At 46.1% G+C, this 21202-nt stretch overlaps 1 protein-coding gene across 1 annotated transcript in view; it reads left to right on the forward strand.

Annotated features, from left to right (window-relative positions):
* Positions 1 to 21202, forward strand: part of WDR75 (WD repeat domain 75) — a 552173-nt gene that overhangs the window by 226136 nt on the left and 304835 nt on the right. The window contains exon 12 of the mRNA XM_069615630.1: positions 14713 to 14888. Within this exon, the coding sequence (XP_069471731.1) occupies positions 14713 to 14888 (176 nt within the window). The remainder of the gene's footprint in view (positions 1 to 14712; positions 14889 to 21202) is intronic.

Here is a 21202-nt window from a genome sequence, read left to right on the forward strand (position 1 = left end):
ACTTGATTCAGCTTAATAGGCCTGGGCCAAAGTCAATGGACTAGTGTCTTGGATTGGAAAGAGCAGTTCTTGAAAGAAACAGTAAAGTCTCTGCCAAAGTTCTCGGAAGTAGTTTGTACGAAAAATAATCATATGTTGGGGTCACAAGATGATTAGGCCTGCAAGTTGGGAAAGTTCCACAAACTTTCACTGCGAGAGAGGCATTCTCTCAATCGGGTTGGCACAGTACCTTTTTAATATGAAGCAAAAGATACAGCTGAAGTCGTTGGTTCCTAGCAGCTCCTGCAGATCTCACTAATCCTGAGCCTCAGTAGTGGGGACAAGAGGGAGGACGTCTGGGGACTCCTGCACTGCACAGGATCGTCAGAAAACGCTGACAAAATGGAGTCACTTCAGTTCGAGTAGCTGTAATTCAAGCACACAAGCTGGTATCCTTACCCCTGGTTAATCCAAACCAGCTCCGAGATTGGTATCCAGGTGGCTTACGAGTTGATTGGTCCCACCAACTCAAAGGAAAAAGTCCTTGAAGGGGCTGAGATGATCTTGGCAATTCCGACCTGCAGCAGGGCTTCACCGGGCAAACCAATGGTCCAGGAGTTGCAGCAGCCGTCCTCTTCCAGCTCGTCTTTGGTTCTTTCATTCCAGTGGTCGACTCTTTTGAGAATTCTCCCTAACGGGACCTTGAGCCATTGTGCATTGCACGATCTTCCGAATCGAGCTGAAACTTGGGTGGCAGTCTGCTGGAACTCGAGAGACACAATTTGAGTCCTAAAAGTCCCCTCGTCAGAGTGATGGGTATGAGTGTGTGCAGTACCCTTTGGGAGACTACAGCTACTGTGACCTCCTGGCAATGGGAACCTGACCTTTGGTATAAGTCTGTATTACACAGGTTGGTAAGGTGGCTGAGCAGCCAGGCTTATCTCAAGAGGGGGCAACGTGAGCCGTAGGGTTCTTACAAGGTCTAAAGTGACAAGTATTCAAATAAACTGTTACACAAGGTTTCTTGATTAAATATTAATTTATTTAACAGTCAGTTTGAATAAGCCTTCTTTAGAAGGGAGAACATATATGTAACAAATACACAAATACTTCAAAATACACACACACCCACACCCACCTTGAATAGCTAGGACACTGTGGACATTGATATATCCCTGTACATTTAGAACACTACTGAGTTGGGTGTCAAAAGGGTTTGAAAATAAAGCAAAGCTTAAACAAATATTCTGAAGCAGCCAAGTACTTTTGAACCCCAAATGCAAAGGTAATTTACCCTTTCCTGGAAGAAAGGTGTTTGGTAAAGATTTGGGGTAGTACCCTTAGGGTGCACTACAACAACCTTAGTCTCCTTGCAATAGAACCCAACCTTTGGTATAAGTCTGAACTACACAGGTTGGTAGTGTGGCTGAGCAGCCAGGCTTATCTCAAGAGGGATAAATGTTAACAGTAATGTAGCTACAGGGCGATTCACAGTGACAAGTATTCAAATAAACACTTATGCTCAAGGTTTCTTGATAAAACGATTATTAATTTATTTACCAGTCATTTATACAAGCCTTCAGAAGGAACAATATAAAAGCAACCTTCAAATACACTTCAAAAATCCACAGCTTAGGTTTCCTAGATTCAGTAACTTCCCATTGGGGATGACCCACAGACAATTCCTACACCCTCAGGTGACATAAATAACTAGGAAACTTGTGGTCATTAATATAGAACTGTTAAATATAGGATAGGCAGGGAGTGTATAAAAGAAGGTTAAACAGAATAAAGGAGAGATCTCAAATATTTCTTTTAGCAGGCAAATACTTTTGAACCCCAATGCAGAGTAAGTTAACCCCTTCCTGGAAGGATAGGTGCAACACAAAACAGAGGAGAGACGAGTCATTCAGGGAACCAGGCTAAGCCAATGTCAATAGGGAATAAGTCAATGTAACTGAGGCGCTTCTTGAAGGTGAGAAAGTCTTTGCACAATGTTTTTAGAAGTCTTTGATGAAGAAAAAAAAATAAAATATAGGGCACAAGACGGGAGACTTGTGAAGTAGAAGAGCAAGCAAATTTACAGTGAAAGGTGAGTTCTCTCAGACTTTACAGTACCTTTGTTTTGAAGAAAAGATGCAGCTGATGACCTCTGTAGATCCTGTTGTTCCTGGGCCTCCGTCGTGGGGACAAGAGGGAGGACTTCTGGGGACTCCTGAACCACAACTGTATGGTCACCGACCGCAAATGGCAAACTTTCAAACAAGTGGCACTTTGGTGTTTCAGCTTCTCGCAACTAACGCAAATAGCAACACTGCGGTTCTTTGCTGTCGAGGTGGACTCTCCTTGCTTCTAGGGTCCCGCACTCTGTTGAGGGGGCTCAGGCTCTCAGTCCTGCTTCCTGGGAGTCCGGAGGATCTTCCTGGAGCTCTTGGCCAACTTAAAAGCAACGCACACAAACTGGTGTTCCTATCCCTGGCTATACGGTTTCCAGCAGCACTCTGCAGAAATTCAACCAGCTCCAAGATGATGTCCACTGGGCTTACTTTGGAGTTGATTGGTCCCACCAACTCAAGGGGAGAAGTAGTCTTTGCAGAGCTTCTCTGTCGAGGCGAACTTGGAGCTTCAGCACAGCAGCAGGGCTTTACCGGGCAAACCAACGGTCCAGGCATTGCAGAAGGCATCTCCATACAGTACTTCTTCGGATTCCTTCGTCCAGTGGTCGACTCTGCCTTCCAGCCAAAAAGCCTCGCCTTTTATGCAGGTTTCTCCCATTCATTCCAGCCTGGCTGTCAATCACCCAGCAGGATGGCTGTCCTTGCTGGACAGCCAGACAATCATCAGAGTGCATTCTTGTCTCCTAGGAGACTAAGCACAGGGAGTTTCGGGCACCTCCCTCACTTCCTGCCCCCACTGGACACTCTGGAGCCAGGACCAAAGACCAAACAAAGGGGTAAACCTGGTTTGGTGCACAGAGTAAATCTCAAGAAGGACCAAAACAACAAGAAATAATGAAAAAAGACCAGGCAATTTTGACACAGCCTGCGGTAAAAACACAACACATAGTAAAAAGTAACCACTGCCACTAGCCATTAATCATGTAAAGGGTAACATACATTTTTTTACATGAGAAGCTAGACAAAGGGGATACTAGGCAACCCCTCCAGCACCCGATTGTAAGATAGTGTGTGCTGGGTCTAGAAAGTTACAATGTGCAGTAAAGTCAATTTCACTTTACTCCTCTTTGAAACAGTAGTTAATCCAAGAGTAAGCTATTTAAACCTTGGGAAATCTAAAATACTTCCCGTCTCACTGCACTAAAGGTGCTGTGTGACACAATGCAAAAAGATGCCTATGGAGTTTGTCAGACTCCAAAAACCAAAAGAAACAGAAATCGCAAGAAAAATTACACGAGTGTTGGGGGTAAAAGGTCTCTCTCTAGGTTAGAAATTAAAAAGTCCCAACAGTCCAGGAAAAGTGCTGGGGGTCTCCAAGGTAGAGAGGAATTGGCACATTTCTGAGAATTCTCCCTAACAAAAGGTAAAGCACAAAGTCTGAGTTTTTCAGTGAGCCATGACAGCCAATGTTAGTTAGCAAAAGTCTAGGTGAGCTGAAGCACTTCTTGCAGGCAAGTAATGTTTTAGAAGTTTTTGTAGAAAAAGTAGAATCAATGAAGGGCCACAAGCTGAGAGGCTTGTGAGGTACAAAGCAGCAAAGAAAGTCTGCGAAGCAACCAAGAGCATTCACAACTGAGAACAAGTTAGGCTACTACAACAAGCAGTAAGTCCCCTTAGTTTTACAGTACCTTTTGGTTGGAAGAAATGGATCCAGCTGGCTTCTGTTCCTGTGTAGCTCTGCAGATCCTGCGATTCCTGGGCCTCAGTCGTGGGTACAGGAGGGAGGACTTCTGGGGACTCCTGCACTACAATAGGAAGGTCAGCGGCATAAATGGGCAAACTTCAATTCAGCTGCACTTTGCGGTTTCAGCTCCTCGCATCTCCAGCAAATAGCACCACTGCTGTTCTCGGCTACCACTATGGACTTTCCTTGCATCTGGGGTCCAGCACTCTGTTGAGGTGGCTGAGGCTTGGTCAGTCCTGCTTCCTGGGAGTCCAGAGGATCTTCCTTGAGCTTGGGTCCGACTTAAAAGCAACACACTCGATCTGGTGTTCCTCTCCCTGGCACTTCGGTTCCAACAGCAGCAACAGTGGAAGTACAGCCAGCTCAGCGAGGATGTCCAGAAGAGTTCACTTTGGGGTTGATTGGTCCTACCAACCCAACGGAAGAAGTCGTCCTTGCAGGGCTTCTCTAGTCAAGGCGAATTCGGAGCTTCAGCACAGCACCAGGGCTTCACCAGGAAAACCAGCGATCCAGGAGTTGCAGCAAGCGTCTCTTCCAAGTTCTTCTTAGGATTCCTTTGTCCAGTGGTCGACTCTGCCTTCCAAGCCAAAAAGCCTTGCCTTTTATGCAGGTTTCTCCCATTCATTCCAGCCTAGCTGTCAGTCACCCAGCAGGGTGGCTGTCCTTGCCGTACAGCCAGACGACCAATCACCTAAGCGTGCAGTCCTGTTTCTTAGGAGATTAAGCAAAGGGCGTTTCGGGTACCTCCCTCGCTTCCTACCCCCACCAGAGACCCTGGAGCCAGAGGTGGGCTTCACTCATGAATCCTGCCAAAGACAAAACTAACAAAGGGACCAAACCTGATTTGGCATTGAGAAAATCTCGAAGGACCTTTCCACAGAGAAATGGCCAAAAAAGACCAGGGACATTGACAAAAATGGCACCCAAGGGTGTTTTACTGCAATTGCGAACGCAGCCCGCGGTAAAGACCCACCACGGTAGTAAAAAGTAAACCACTGCCACCAGCTATTCATCAAGGAAAGGGTAACATAAAAATGTTACATGAGAAGCTAGACAAAGGGGATACTATGTAACCCCTTGTAATAAAGAGGCACACTATGATGGAGGTGAGTAAGAGCTTTAACTCGAGGCCCCCGGGGTAGTCACAGTAGAGGCACCAACTGGCGAGGCACTCTAAATGGAATATACATGCACAAGGTTCTAAAGAGACTTGTGCATGTATTACCATAACATCTCCCCCACCTGAGGCAAAAAGAAAAAAAAGAAAAACAGGGGGGGGGGGAAACAGGAAAGTGAAAGGGGGAAAAAAGGGGGGTCAAGTGAGAGAGGCAGAGGGAAGATGGGTAAACTGGTGTACATTAGTAATAGACATAGTCATTGTTGAAGTTTTGGATGATTTTGCGGTTCCTTCTGGACATTCTTCCAGTGGGGACTCCTTGATGCATGGAGTGAGGTCATTGTCCACATGTTCACGGAGGGATTCTCTTAGGGGATGTGAGGTGTGTTGTGATGGTCTGTCGGGACTGTTGTCCTTAGATATGCTGGTCTCTTGGATGTCTTTTGTTACTTTTATGAGATCATCTCCAGACCATCTCTTTCCATCATCGAGGATGACAGACTTCCCATGACAACTCACAACTCTCGTTGGAGGTCTGAAGATGGATTCACCCTTGAGAGTTTTCTTCGGTTCTTTGACACATACCCAGTCTCCTTCACGAACCATCATCTCTTTTACTCCATGTCTGGAGTCGTATTGTCTTTTGCTTGTTTTTCTCTTACTGTCTTTTGAAGTAGATCCATGTTCACCCTTGCTTCTCCCGTGTATAAGAACATCCACGCCGGTCTAAACCGGTTGGTTGCAACCCTACCTCGCATGAGGGTGAAGGGCTCTATGTTTGTGGTGGTGTGTGGGGTTGTTCTATACGCATGTAAAGCTTCTTTGAGGGTTTCTCTCCACGGGAGGTTGTTGGCCGTGGCCAGTTGACCTACGCTCTTCACGAGCCTGTTCATGCGTTCCACAAGTCCGTTGGAAATTGGATGGTACAAAGATGTTATGTGGCTGATGGACCTTTTCTTGAGGAATTCCCCAAATTCCATAGACATGAACTGAGACCCGTTGTCCGAAACCACTTCCTTGGGGTCTCCCTCCCTGTTGAAGATCTCTGTCAGGAAATCTGTGACTTTCTTTGTGGTCACATTGTCCTCCGCTATTCCCCATTCTGTCCATTTAGAGGTGTAATCGACAAGTACTATGATATATACTTTGACTGTTTCGAGGTTCTCGAATGGACCCATGATGTCGATTGCCAGTTTAGACCACACGTTTGGGAGGTTCAATAGGCTGTAAGGGGGTCTTTCTTAAGATCTTGGACTTGTCACTCATGGCACACATGGAGCAATTTTTGACCAGTTCTTCTGCTTCTTTCCACATTCCTGGCCACCAATAGTTGTTTCTCAACTTGTTTTTCGTCAAGCTCCTTCCTAGGTGACCTTCGTGTGCCAGTTGGAGTACTTTTTTTCTGAGTTGGGTGGGTGAGATTACTCGATCGCCTCTGAAGATATGCTCATCGTCCATTGATAATTCTTCCTTGAAGGGAATGAAGGTAGTTAAAGCTTCTCCCGTTTCCACCCAGTCATTAGCTATCGCTTCCCTGATTTCTCGCTGTTCCGGATCAGTATTGGCATTAATTTTCCATTCATCTCTCGAGATGGCAGGGTTTACTACAGATATGATGTCTTCATCTGGAGATGCAATCTCAGTGTCGATGTTGGTCGATAATCTGGAAAGACAATCTGCTACTTGGTTTTGTGGACCAGGAGTATAGCATAGTTGGAGGTTGTATTGCATGATGTCGAGGAACCAACGTCTTATTCTCTGTGATATAAGGTTGAGGGGTTTTGGACTGAAGGACATTTACTAGAGGTTTATGGTCTGTTTTCAGTATGACGGGTAAGCCCCAAATTAGGTTCCTGAAATGCTGAAGAATCCACCTCAGACCCAGAGCTTCTCTCTCAATGGTGGAATAGTTTAGTTCGGCTCCCCTCAGTACTCTCGATGCGAATGCGATCGTCACGATGTTCTTATCTTGTTGCTGTTCCAGGATACCACCCAGTCCGGTTTTACTTGCATCTACGGATATGATGGTTTTGGCTTTACAATCGAACATTCCTAAGGCTGGAGCTTGGTTAATTTGGAATTTGATTTCTTCAAATTCGTTCTTGCATTCAGTGGACCATATGAATTTGGCTGCCTTCTTCAAGATGTTCCTCATGTTTTTGGTCTTATCAGCATAGTTGTTTATAAACTTGGAGTAGTATTCTGTCATCCCGAGGAAACTCCTTAATTGGTCTTTACTTTGAGGCTCGGCGATATTCATTATGGTGTCCATGAGTTTCCTCTTGGGGCTGATGCCATTGGCGTCAATGGAATGGCCCACGTATGAAACTCGGTCGCACTTTATGTTGCATTTCTCTAATTTGAGTGTGAGCCCACTTTTTTGTATGACTTGTAGGACACCCACAAGTTTTGCGTTGTGCTCTTCTTCTGTACTGGCTGATATGAGGATATCATCTTGGAAGCAGTGTATGCCATCAAGTCCTCCAAATAGATGTGACATGAGTCTCTGAAAGACTGCTGCGGCTGAAGCGAGTCCAAATGGCATTCTGTTAAACATGAATGCACCGAGAGGTGCGACAAAAGATGTTGGGTTCTTTCAGCTCTCTTCCAAAGCTATCTGGTGATAGGCTGAGGAGAGGTCCAGAGTTGTAAAATATTTTGCAGGTTTCGTGGTCGATAGGAGTTCAGATATATTGGGAAGTGGGTGTCTGTCAACCCATATGTTTTTGTTTAGGTCTCTCAAGTCGACGCACATTCTTATGGAATCGTCCGTTTTTTTTATTAAGACAATAGGGGCAAGCCATTCTGAACTCTCGATGGGCTGTATGATATTTTCATCGCAGAGGCGCTTAAGTTCTTTCTTCAATGCCTCTTTTGTTCCAAAGGGAATACTGCGGACTCGGTGGGCCACTGGGACAGCACCTCTTTTGAGGATTATTCTGTGTTGGAAACCTTTTAGGAGTCCAATCATGTCGCAGAACACCTTGGGGAATTGTTTTGCTAGATTAGATTTGATGTCCATATCATTATTGAGCACACTCGGCACAGGGATTTCTTCTCCAGGGTGTATTCTTACTCGAAGGGCGGCTTGTTCTTCCCATCCCACAACGGAGGAGCCATCTTTGGCTACAAAGAGTTTGCAATATGTTTCTCTGTCATGGCACTTGAGGTTCACCCACACATCCTATTATCTCGATGGGTGTTTTTCCATAACCGTAGCTCTTACACAAGTTCTTCGCAGGTCATGTATCTTGCCGGAGAGTACACTGAAAAAGGTCTTGAGATCCACGATGGTGTAGGGGGAGCCAGTGTCTACCATTATGATATGCCGTTGATTTTCATTTTGACCCAGGGACCGTTGCTCTGTTGTTGGAATGTTACAGTGAGTATTTGTACCGTTTGTTGCATTGGACTGATAGATAACATGTCATTGTGCTCTTGGTTGCTTGCAATGACTCTCACAGAGGACGGTCTGATGAAAGGTCGCCTGGTGAGATCGCCATATCTGGTTGTCTTTCCCCGTGTGTTCTTGCAGACTTTGGCAAAGTGTCCAATCTGGCTGCACTTATAACACTCCATAGCGATGGCGGGGCATTCTTTGTGAGGATTTGCATGCTTGTACCATCCGCACCACTGGCAGCGCGTTGGATTCTGGGAGTTGTATGGCCTCGCTCTGTTTGAGCCAAATTTCGAACCCCTTGATGGCGGAGCCTTTCTTACTGCTGCTACTAGAGGCTCGTAAGGCTCGGACTCAGGGCTGACACATTTGATCTCCACACTGGTCGTGTGGTCACGTCTTTCCCTCATGCATCGATCTCCCAATTCCATGCTCCTTGCTATCTCCGTGGCTTGGTCCAGGGTGGGATTTTTGGTTTGCCACAATTTTTGTTGGATGCGTGGATCAGCCACATTCAGCACCAATTGGTCTCTCAAATACTCATCACAGACACCTGTGAAACTGCAGGTTGACATAAGCGCCCTGAGGGACGCTATGTATGAATCAATAGACTCGCCTTTGAGCTGCTTTCTGGAAAAGAACCTGTATCTTTCCAGTACTACGTTGGTCTTGTTGCCAAAATGACTGGTGAGTTTGGCCAATGCTATGTCAAACTTGCGGTTGCCATCTCCTCCCATGTTGCCGGGTTCGGGAAGGGTCCTGAAAAGTCTCAGTGCTTCTGCCCCTATACAGTTCAAAAGGGTCGCCTCCTTGAGGTCATCATTGAATTTGCTGCCCCCAATGGCTCTGAGGTAGGCGTGGAATCCATCGATCCATTGTTCCCATGGGCAGGTTGGGCTCCCAGGGCATGGAAGAAACTTGTTGGGAGGCGGAACGCCCTGCATGGTGGTGTGCCTGATTCTAGGTTGTAAGTGGTGAGGAATGGCGTTGAGTGGCACCCGTTGCTGTGGTGATAGGCAGAGGTTTGCAGTACTGTTGGCAGTTAGCAAGGAGGCGCTGGGATGCAGTCTTTATGGAATACTTGAATGGCAGGGTGGGACCCCATTCAGAGAATGCCCAGGTGTATCTGTACTGCAGAGTCTTTAGGCTTCAGTGTATGGATGGTCCTTAGTACAGATTGTGACCTCACAATGGGCTGGGAGCGCAGGTTGGCTGGTTCGGGGAAGACCTGATGGAATGTTCAGTTGTGATGTCACAATGGACCAAGCTAGTGAGTAATTAGTCCCGGAAGGTAAGGGTAGCCATTGAGAGAATGAAGACTGCTAATGCTGTGTGTGTGTTGCTGGGCAACAACTAGCAGCTTTTAAAAATGATGCAGGGTTCTGCTCAGGGCAGCGGTGAGGGTTTTACACAAAAAAAAAATGCCAGCAAAGGAAAGCGCACGTTTCACCTCGTCCGTTTTACACATAAAATGCCAAATGAAAGGAAAGTGTAAGTTTCACTTCGTCCTCCCCCCTCCTCTGACCTGATAGATGGACAGCTCCTGCTGTCTGAAGCACTTTTGGAGTAGGGCAGGAGTGCAATGTGTGCCGCTCTGAACTCCCAGCGGGGAGGAGCGGCACCCTTTACAGTGTAGAACTGAAGGTGGGGGAAAAGGATGTCGAGGCCTCTCTTGGCAGCGCCAGCAGCGGCCTGCCTGTCAGCTGTCAGCAGAAGTCGGCGGCAGCGAAAGGGGGGGGGGCTGTGCTCGCAGTCAGGTGGCATGATACGCTCCCGGGGGCCTCGGGGTACGGTGCCTCGTCGCCATTGTAATAAAGAGGCACACTATGATGGAGGTGAGTGAGAGCTTTATTCGAGGCCCCCGGGTTAGTCACAGTAGAGGCACCAACTGGCGAGGCACTCTAAATGGAATATACATGCACGAGGTTCTAAAGAGACTCGTGCATGTATTACCATAACACCCCTCCAGCACTCTATTGTTAGATGGTGTGTGCTGGGTCTAGAAATGTACAATGGTAAGTAGTCGATTTCACTTTACTGCTCTTGGACACAGTACTTTATCCAAGAGAAAGGTATTTAAACCTTTGGGGGAAGTCTGAAAGACTTCCCTGTGCCACTCCACTGAAGGTGCTGTGTGACACAATGTAAAAAGGGTGCCTATGAAGGTTGTCAGACTCCAAAAACCAAAAGAAACTGTTTTAAATCACATCAAAATACATGAGAGAGTGGAGAAAAAGGGTCTCGCACTCTCCAGGTAAAAATGAAAGTCCTAGAGTCCAGCAAAAGAGATGGGCGTCTCTAAGGTAGTGGAATTGGCACATTTCCGAGAATTCTCCCCAACAGCCTTACAATACCCTACTCCTAGTGTAAGTTGAATGGTTTTGCTGAGCTGTTAGTTGGACTTCAGAAAAACTGTCCTAACATTGAGGAAGATTGCAGAGGCGTCTGTGCTGGAACTGTATAAAAGGTGAGGTTCCTGGAGTGAAACGCAAGTGGATCACATAAAGCTGGAGTAACCAAAGACTGTGAAGCGGCAGTTACTGATTCTGCACTTTCTTTTGGTTTCTTTGAGATTCATTGGATACAAACGGACTGACCTAAAGACTTGCCTAAGGGACTGGTGCTACCCAACTTCATCAAAACCATTAAACTGTGGCAGTACAAGACTCCACTCTTAGTATAAGGCTGTACCACCTGAGCACATGGTAGCAGACAGAGCAGCCAGGCTTATTTTAGGGGGGTGAGGGTAGAGGGATGCAGAATCAGTACAAATGAAATTGTAATACAAAAACACAACCTCTATGTATGTAAAAATAAATGATGTATTTAAATGCAGGTAGGTCCAGATAAATCTAGGGGTAAATACATAATATCACACAGTATATGTAATCAAAATTCAAAACAAAACTAGGTGACCAACAGACACTGTCAGATTAGGTTCTTCAGTAGCAAAAGTTGGAGTTCCTTAGGAAGACTCGGCAAACTGGTGATTACTTTACTTCTAGGTTAAGAAGAGGGTCCAGGGGCTTTGCAGAAGACACCCCAGCAGGATTCTAGCAGTGGGACTGGGTGCACTGGATGAGAGGCCTCCATCACAGAAAACACCCCACAGCTACACAGAAATCCTAACAGACTTAAGGTAAGTACATACCCAAGCCAGCACAGTACCTCAGCATTCAACATTTTGCAGCAGGAGGACTTCAGGATCTGCAGGCAAATACCCGGTCAGTGTATTCCTTGTGGTGACTGAAAACAAGACCTCAGAAGGAACTTTGCAGCAGGGATCCATGGAGAAGGCACTATGCAAAGTTTTCCTTGCGGCTGCATGCGATTCTGCAGATTTGGCACCTTTTCAAGGAGCACAGAAGACAGAAAATTGCAGTTGAATTCTTGTTACAAAGGGCCAGCACTCTGAGAGGACTTTTTGAACTATATTCGTGTCTCTGGAGATCCACCAGGATGCCCATCAAGTTTCAGCAAGATTCGGATTTCGTAAGACTGTACACCGCACGATGGCTCGAGATCCCAGGGTATTGGGGTATTGCAGCAACGCAAGGTCTCTGCAATGCGTGGGATGGCACAAAATGCATGTCTTCAGTCTATTGGGTTGCATCAGGCTCTGGGTTGTCGTTTACAGAATCCCTAGATCAATTGGAAGGAAGGTTTGCAGCAGGCTCGGGTTACACAGCAGGCTCTCTGGTCACTGGAAGTCGTATCCGCCGCTTTTCCTTAATCATCCTCCTCGGTTTCAGTTCCAGTGGTCGACTTCTTCAGCTTCCAGGTTCGCAGTATTTAACAGGAACTACAACACAACCTCTACGTTCTCTCCCTGCGTTTTACACTGGGATTTGTCCCCATTCAGGCAACGAGGAAGAAACAGGGCTGTGGAGTTTAGGACTCCTCCCTCGCTTCCTGCCTTCAGACACTGGAGCCTGGCGGATAGTCCAGGGGGCTCCCGCCAAAGATAAGTCACACAAAGGAATTTCCCGCCCTGGATGTCGGGGGAAGGAACAAGAAAGGACAAGAAACACTAAAATGGCGTAAAAAGACTGGGCCATTTTGGTAAAATGGGAACCCTTGGGTGCCTTTACTGCAGCTGCGAACATAACCTGCCATAAAGGTGCACCAAATTAATACAAGGTATCACTGCCACTAGCCATTGAAGGTAAGCTTGTCCCTGTAACAGAATGGTTAGTTTTAGTGTGAAGGGGGATGCATTGTATCTCCCCAGCACTCCACATAAGGTGGGGGTGCTGGCTTCACAGAATAAAGTGTAAAAGGGATGCAGAAATCCTTTCTACCATTGGGAACTGTAGTTCTCTCGTTTAGCAAAAAGTTAAAAGGAGAGCCCGTAGGGCAACCCAGCAAAAACAGGCACTTGATGCCAATAAGTTGATAAAGAGGATGACTTTAAGAAGACACTATGGGGAGTCAAGAAAATGACACCCATAAAGAGTTAGATTCTGTTAGTGTGGTAAAATGTTCCCACTCACTAAGGTATTGAGGAAAAATATCCCACCAGTAAAGCAAAAAAGATCATGGGTTGACCCAGGTCGGGAAGACTTACCAGTTCTGTGAAATTCTTACCCAACAACTGACGTCCATGCCAAGTGAGGTTGCCGAGCACAGCCCAGCTGACCTGTGGAATGCTGCGAGGCCTCGGACGAGCATGAACAGCCCCTCCTGAGAAGTACAGTGATAAAGCTGCTGGCTCAAATCCCAAGGCTGCCTTGCAGAAACAGCCTGCAGTTACAAAATGTACTTTCTTTCCCCCTGTTCATTGGAATTACCTTTTTATGATACGTGCTGTTAATGGTCGGAGAATATATGTAGCTGCTCCATTGTACATAAGGATGAGCCATGCCTGGGAGGGGCAAAACCGAATGCAGCCCTCCCAAGCGTTAGTGTTTGCATTAGAGCGCTTTTCACCTCTGGTCTCTTGTGTAGTATTTGTGCCCGAGTTATTGGAATGCGTGAGGAGCATGGGGGGAATAGGATGAGCACTGGTATCGTGGGGAGCAGGACGAACCTGTAAGAGCGACCACTGTTTTCTGTGCAACAGAGGAACTTCGAAGAGGACTTCTCCTTCCCTTTGACTGGCAGGAACAACCTGTCCCAAGACTAACTTTGATTTGAGCCATCTCCCGAGGCCATGTGAGTTTCCTGAGCTGCAAAACCCCAATACCAGGAGACTTGCTGCCCATTTCGCATGCAACATCTTGGAAAGGCTGAATCCATCCAAATCTTAGCTGAGCCCTCAAGGACACTCCAGAGATCCGATCCAACTCACCTAGACCCCCTCAGAGTTTGGAACTGTAGGAAACTAAGAATATTGGCCAGGGGAATTGCGTCTTTTGTTGGCTCTGTGGTGTATCCTCTTGCTTGTCATGCAGACCACATATTAAAGTAGAAGTCTGTTTAATATAGCACTGCCATCATTGAACGTGGTTTCAGGGCACTTTAACAGGTCTTGGCAATGGCCAGTTGTCGCCTCAGGAGTATCTGGAGAGGCGCTTTCTTTGTGTAGGTTATCCACTCCATGTAAAGCAAGTTTCATGAATGTGCAATACTGCCCCCCCCCCCCCTCCAACCCCCCTGAGACTTGAGAAGATGACATTGGCCTGAATTGTGGATTTTATTTGTGTTCCACAGTACAAATGTACTTTTAACACATTACATAGAAATATATTCATAGCCAACAAAATTCAAAATCAATTCATACAATCATGGGTTTAATGACTTGCCACATCCCTGGCTAATACTGTTTCTTATTAACCCATTTGTGTCGGTGAACCAAATCTTGCATTGGCAATTTGTGGCCGGTCTCGGAATGTTTGCCAGCATTGCTCTGACACATTGTCATCCTAGCATTGCTCGAAAAATAAATTCATATTTGTGGGATTACACTGGAAAAAAATGATCAGTGATTTATTTATTTCTTTTTGAAGGGGGCAAAATGGGAAACAGTCTGAAAATGTGTGGAAACACTGGAAAAACACCCCTGGAAGTAAAGAAATAAACCCCTATAACAGGAAACCCTAATCGTACCTTAACCCCTGAGGATGTACATGTACATTTATTCCTGCCAAAAGGGGCTTCAAAAGTAGAGTCAATAGTCTTGATTATTTTAGGTTTCCTTTTAGTGTGCATCATCTCTGCTTATTGAAGTGAATGTGTACGTTTAGAAATACTCTGGCTATTAATCATTGACTCCTGTGTAGAGGGCTGCAATATTAGCTGTCAGGAGTTGAATACACTCTAAACCAGTTGTGGCTTCTGAAGAAGTTGCCCTATTAATACAGTTGTGTATATCTTCCATTAATATTGAAATTCAGATTTATTGTTTGCCTATATGCAGCTTGACATTGTACAACAGGAGTATATCCACCAGTCTGGGTTGAAACAGGTCGAGTTGGTGAAAGCTGCATTCAGCGCACGTGGTGTCTGGCTGGCAACTGTGGAAGAGAGACAGGAAAAGGAGGCTGATGTGGAGTTGCAGATGAAAATCTGGCAATATGATGAGACCAAGCAGAGGTGAGTTTAAATGTAGTTTTTTTCAAACCGAAATATTTGCCCAAACTGGCCCCTTGGCACCCTAATAATTGTCTAATTGGCCAAAAGACAAGTTATTTAATCAGTAACCTTTTATGTATTTGAACTGTGTAGTGTGAACATTCATTATATGGATATATAGTACATCCATTTATGTATCGAGGGTGGATACACCTTGTTCATTAATGCTAGAAAAAGAGGGTGATTGGAGAACATTGTGAATTGCTTCTGTTGGGGAGAATTCTCATTTCTGTGTTAATTCCCGTCTCCCTTAGAGACCCCCTTTACCCCCCCCCCCCCCCCCGAGCTCTTTTTTGCTGAACTTTAGGACTTTGTTTTTATCCTGGAGTGAGAGACCTTTTTTCTCACTCAAGTATTTTTCTTTGATTTGAACCCTGTTTCTTTTGTTTTTGTAGTATGACAAACTCCATAGGCATCATCTTATTTATATGGTGACACCAAACACCCTCGGTGCAGTGTCACAAAGAAGTCCTTTGGATTTCTCTAAACTTTAAATATCTTCTCTTGGATTAACTACCGTTTCCAAGAGTAGTAAAGTGCAATTGACATTACTTATCTTGTTCTCTTTGTAGACCCAGCACACACCATCTTTCATGGAGTGCTCGGAGGGGGTGGGGGGGCGATATCCCCTTTTGTTTTTCTCATGTAACATTTTTGTTTCCCTTGCAACAGTTAGTGGCTAGTGGCAATTGTTTATTTTTCCTACCAATGTGCGTTTTTACCGCAGGATGTCAGCTGCAGTATTACACCCATGGGTGTCCCACTTTTATCAAAATGGCCGTCTTTTTAAGTTCCTTCTTGAGATTTACTCTGCGTGCCAAACCATGTTTGGCCCCTTTGTTCGGTTTTGGCGGGACTCAGTGGTGAAGCCTGCCTCTGCCGCCAGCGTCTCTGGCAGGGCAGGAAGCAAGGGAGGTTCCCAAAACACCCTGTGCTTGGTTTCCTTGGTTACAGGAATGCAGCCTAAGGGGATTGGCCGGCTGGCAGTCCTTGGAGTACAGCCGCCATGCTGTGAGTGCCAGCTAGGCTGCGAATGAATAGGAGAGAATTGCATAAAAGGCCAGGTCTTTTTCAAGGAAGGCAGTCGACCACTGGACTAAGGAATCGAAGAGGAAACTGAAAAAGAAGCTTGCTGCACCCTCCTCAACTGTTGGTTTTCCCGGTGAAGCCCTGCTGCCGTGCTGAAGCTCTGAATTTCAAATCGACTAGAGAATCCCGGAAAGGATGACTTCTCCCCTTGGGTAGGTGGGACCAATCAACTAGTAAGCCTGTCTGGGCAGCCTCTAGAAGCTGGCTGTACTACTTCTGCTGCTGTTGGAACTTAAGTGCCATGGAGAGGAACACCAGATAGTGTGTTGCTTGTAAGTCGGACCCGAGCTCCAGGACGATCCTCCGGACTCACAGGAAGCAGGACTGACCAAGCCTGAGCCACCTCAACTGAGTGCTGGACCCCATGTGCGAGGAAGGTCCGAAGTGGTATCCGAGAACCTCTGTGGCGCTATTTGCTGGAGACAAACCGCAAAGTGCCACTGATTTGAAGATTGCCGGTTGCTGTCGTTGACCGTCCCATTGCAGTGCAGGAGTCCTGAGTAGTTTATCCAAGAGAAGGTATTTAAACCTTTGGGAAATCTGAAAGACTTCCCTGTGACACTGGACTGAAGGTGCTGTGTCCTATTGTAAAAAGATGACGATGGACTCCAAAAACCAAAAGAAACACCGTTCTAATCACAGAAAAATACATGAGTGGGGGGGGGGGGGGAAAGGGTTTTACACTATCCAGGTAAAATAACGTCCTAGAGTCCAGCAAAACTGATGGTAGAGGGGAATTGGCATATTTCTGAGAATGCTCCCTAACACCTACTGCCAGTAGGACAAGGCTGGTGCAGTCTCCCACAGGATGCTGCATACAGTCTTGCCTAACACTGCTGGCAAGCAGTGGGATCTATTGTAGAGTTGTTACATTGAGTATTTGCTTTTTTTCAACTAAAACCTTCACAAGGCTAAGCTCCACTAGAACAGCAATTGTAACATGCCAAATATGGATAACTTCAGTCAGGGAGCCCTGATCATTTTATCTGTAGATCAACTGAAAGAAATGTGTAAGGTAAGCAATCTCCCCGTTAAAGGAAAGAAAAAGGAGTTAATTACAAGGTTGTTGAATCACCAAAGTTTGGGTAGTAGGCCTGTCACACTTACTTACCAAGGTAATGTGGAAATTGATGATGAGAATGATAATTCAGTCTAACTCTCGTGTCTTGGAGTCAAAGGAGGGAGAGGTGTCCCAGCAAGGGGGCCCCGCTTTGCCTCAACTGGCCCTTTTGCCTCAACCTTTGTCCACTGGGACCCCACAAGATCCATCACTGAGTCCAGAATGTGTGTCTTATTTAAAAGGTTACACGCTCAAGCCAAACATCAGGACATCAAGCTCAGGGAATTAGAAATGCAACATGCTCTTGAAATGAAAAGTTTGTCTCCTTTAAAATGTTTCCCTCCCAGAGCCCTCTAGGTCTTTAGTCCCAATAGGCCTTGCCTGCCCAAAGAAGCGGCGAGTATGTATGATGTGAAACTTGATATTTTGGATTGGTTGGGTGCCTTTGAGTACAATCCTAGCATTCAGGGTCTCACAGGGAATCCGTTGATTCCTTGGCTTTTGTCTAGGCTCCCCAGGTGGCAACTGATGCTGTAATGGAGGTGGGGTAACTTGAAAGATTGTAGTATGCGAATGTGAAGCGGGCTTTGATAGCCAGATTTGGGAAAACTTCTTCGTACCTTAAGAGGTTTAGGACCCCCAAAAAGACTCATGGTACCCCTTGGGCTACCTCGGGGTATGAATGTTTGAAAAACTTGGATGGATAGGTTAAGGGTTAGAGTGAACTCCTTTGAAGGCATGCGAAATCTATTTTTGTGGAGTCTATTTATGATGCCTGCTCTCCTGAGCCGAGACAGCACTTGGCTGACTGCAAAGAGATTGAGCCCAAGAAGCTAGCAACAGCTGCTGACTTGTGGGTTGCCAATAGGGCCACTCGCAAGGATTCTGGGGCTACTCACAAAAAGGATGAGGGGAAGCAGCATAAGAAAGATGACAATTTCAAATCTAACCAACCAAAGAATGCCACAACATATGAGTAAACCCCATGGGAAACCAGGTCAGTCTAGTGAAACCTCTGGTGCTAAACCAGAGGGAGGTCAGTAGAACCCCATTCCAAATAACATTTGGTAAATGTTATGCTTGTGGGTCGACTGGCTATGTGAAAGGGGATCCCAGATGTAAGGGTAAACATTCATTGGTCCACACTTGCCTCCTTAACCTGCATCCCTGAGGGAAAAGGTTGTATGGCAAGTGGAAACTGTCATCTATTGGCTGAAGACCCCATTGGAGTCTCAGCCAGTGTTTCTTTAGCGTCCCTTTGTCTGTGGGAACAGCAGAATGTAGATGTGTATAACTTCCAGATAACACAAAAGAATATTACAAGGACAGTCTACTTGTGAATGGTCAGGTGACCCCTGCCATTAGACACTGGGGCCAGCATTACAATGGTGGATGAAACCTTTCTCCAACCTCAGGATGTTGCTAAGGCACCCATAATACCCACTTATCTTGGTGGAAGCCCTGTCCAGATGGTTCCAATACTGCCAGCTCTCATCCAGTGCAACAATGACTGTAGGAGTACCTGTCTGTGTACAAAATGTGGTGTCTGGGGGAGTCATGTTGGGGAATTACTTAAAAGCTCTTGGAGCTGAATCAAGCACCCCAAACCTCCGAGTGAAAGGAAGCAGGAGCAGACTAGACTGGCCAGAGAGGCACCTTTTAGGTGACTCAATTGGTAGTTGCAGAAGTACCTATAACTCCCAGTCCACAGGAAGGACACCCTTCTAATTCCAGGACAAGGAAAGGGACAAAGAGGAAACTCAAGGTCTCGGGAAAGAAGATGGGTATCGCACCTGTTCATAGGACAAGGACATCCCTTAGAGGACAGTCCAAGGTCCCACCTATGACCCCTCCACCAGCTGAGGCTGAGTGCGAGGTTCAACCAGAGGTTGTTGAAACAGCTACTGGTGAAACAGAGTTGGAAGAAGCCCTTCCTGTTGGAGATCTGGATCCTAAAGACCATCCCGACCTGCAGACTTTGCTTGCAGAAGGTGGACCCTGTAGGGCAGACTTCAGCAGAGGTCCGTGAGTGTCCTACCCTTGAAGGACTTGCCCATCCAGCTGGGAAGCTGCCTGTTGGCCAAGAGCCAGGGAAGCACAGGCTGTACTGGGAGGATGGCCTCCTTTACAGTGAGCTAGATAGTTGGATTCTTTTAGCTAGTCACTTAAGCTTTAAGACCAAGGAAAGGATTTATCTGTATTTCTACTGGCCCAATATGGTGTCTGATGTAGATAAACTGTAGAAGCTGTCACACTGACATCTGGCAAGAGTGGAGCCAAGAACGTGGCACCTTTTGGTGCTTCTCCCAGTGGTGGGAGTTCCTTTTGAGAGGGTAGGGATTGACATTGTTGGTACCCCTAGACCTTTCCACATCTTCAGGCAACCGATTTATATTGGTTGTGGTTGACCTTGCTATCCGGTATCCTGAAGCCATACCTATGAGGACTGTTATTGCTCGGGCAGTGGCTAAGGCCCTCCTTGCTATTTTTACCAGATTAGGTTTTATTAAGGAGGTTATCTCAGACAGGGGGACCAATTTTATGTCCCACTACATGCAAGCCATGTGGAAAAACTGTAGAGTGACCTACAAGTTCTCAACAGCCTACCAACGCCAGACCAACGGGTTGGAGAGGTTTAACGACCTATGAAGAGCATGATCGATGCTTTAGGGGGAACCCATTAGAAGAAAATGGGACCTTCTACTGCCATGCCTTCTCTTTGCTTATAGAGCAGTCCCTCAGGAAGGGGTTGGTTTCAGCCCCTTTGAGCTCCTCTATGGTCATCCGGTTAGAGGTCTATTGGCCCTAATCAAGGAAGGGTTGGCGAGTGCTCCTTCCCTCAAGCCAGTGAGTCAATGACTATTTGTTAGGTCTCCGAAGGAGAATGACACAAATGATGACGGAAGCTTCAGATAACTTGAAAGCAGGTCAGGCTCTGGTGAAGCATTGGCATGACCAGAAGGCCAAGGTGGTTGAGTTTACTCAAGACCAGCTAGTTCTAGTGATGGTACCTACAAGGCAGAGCGCCTTACAGGACAAATGGATTGGATCCTTCAAGGTTGTGGGCAAACTTGGAGAGTTCAATTTGCAATCCCAAGGAGGCCCAGGGTCTTTCACACCAACCACCTAAAGGCATATGTATCCAGACCAGAACTAGGAGCTTTTCTCTTGGCATCTGATCAGGAGGAGGAGAGTGAGCCTCTACCTGACCTTCTCAGGGGACATCCTTTAGATGGAAAGATGGGAGTTAATCTCTCTTCTGATCTGACTCTGCAACAGGAGGAGTGCAAAGTTCTGTTAAACCAGTTTGTCTCCCTGTTTTCACTGAAACCAGGCTTGACCCTTTGGGGCCAGTATGATATACTCACTGGTGACTGTCTCCCTGTCAAAAGAGGGGTTTACAGAATGTCAGACCATGTAAGAACAAACATAAAGGAAGAGGTCAAGAATATTCTTCATCTTGGGGTAATAGAGCCGTCTACCAGTCCATGGGCTAGTCCAGTTGTGCTAGTGCCAAAAGCAGAATCCAATGAGTTGAGATTCTGTGCGGAATATAGAGCTCTTAATGCAGTGTTAGGCAAAGTTCAAATGCAGTACCCTCTGGGAACACTACAAACTGAGTACAGGTAGAGGCAACCCAACCTTTGGTATACGCTTGTACTAAACAGTTTTGGTAGCGTGTTGAGCAGCCAGGCTTCTCTCAAGAGGGGAAATGTAAGCTGTAGTGGAGTTGCACAACAATTCAGTTACGGGTATTCAAATAAACTCTTACACTCGCGGTTTCTTGCATAAACAATTATTAATTTAGCAGTCAGTTATAAAGCCTTCTTTAGAAGGGAGCAATATACTAGTAACACACATACACTTCAATACTGTGCATGTAAAGTTTCTGAACCAGTTAAGACCCTTTTGGGATGGCCCACAGCACAACGTACACCCACAGGTATAACTAGAGTGCTGGGGACATTAATACCTTACTGTTGGCATTCAGAATACTTTTAGAAATTGGTAAAAGTCAAAGGTTATTAGAACACAAGAGATCACAAATATTTTTAAGTAGGCAAACACTTTTAGATCCCCAAAAAGAGTCATACAATTCAATAGGCGAAGCCAAGGGCAATGGGCA

The sequence above is a fragment of the Ambystoma mexicanum genome, chromosome 9 (genome assembly GCF_040938575.1).
Source record: "Ambystoma mexicanum isolate Mex_15411 chromosome 9, UKY_AmexF1_1, whole genome shotgun sequence".
NCBI lineage: Eukaryota > Metazoa > Chordata > Amphibia > Caudata > Ambystomatidae > Ambystoma > Ambystoma mexicanum.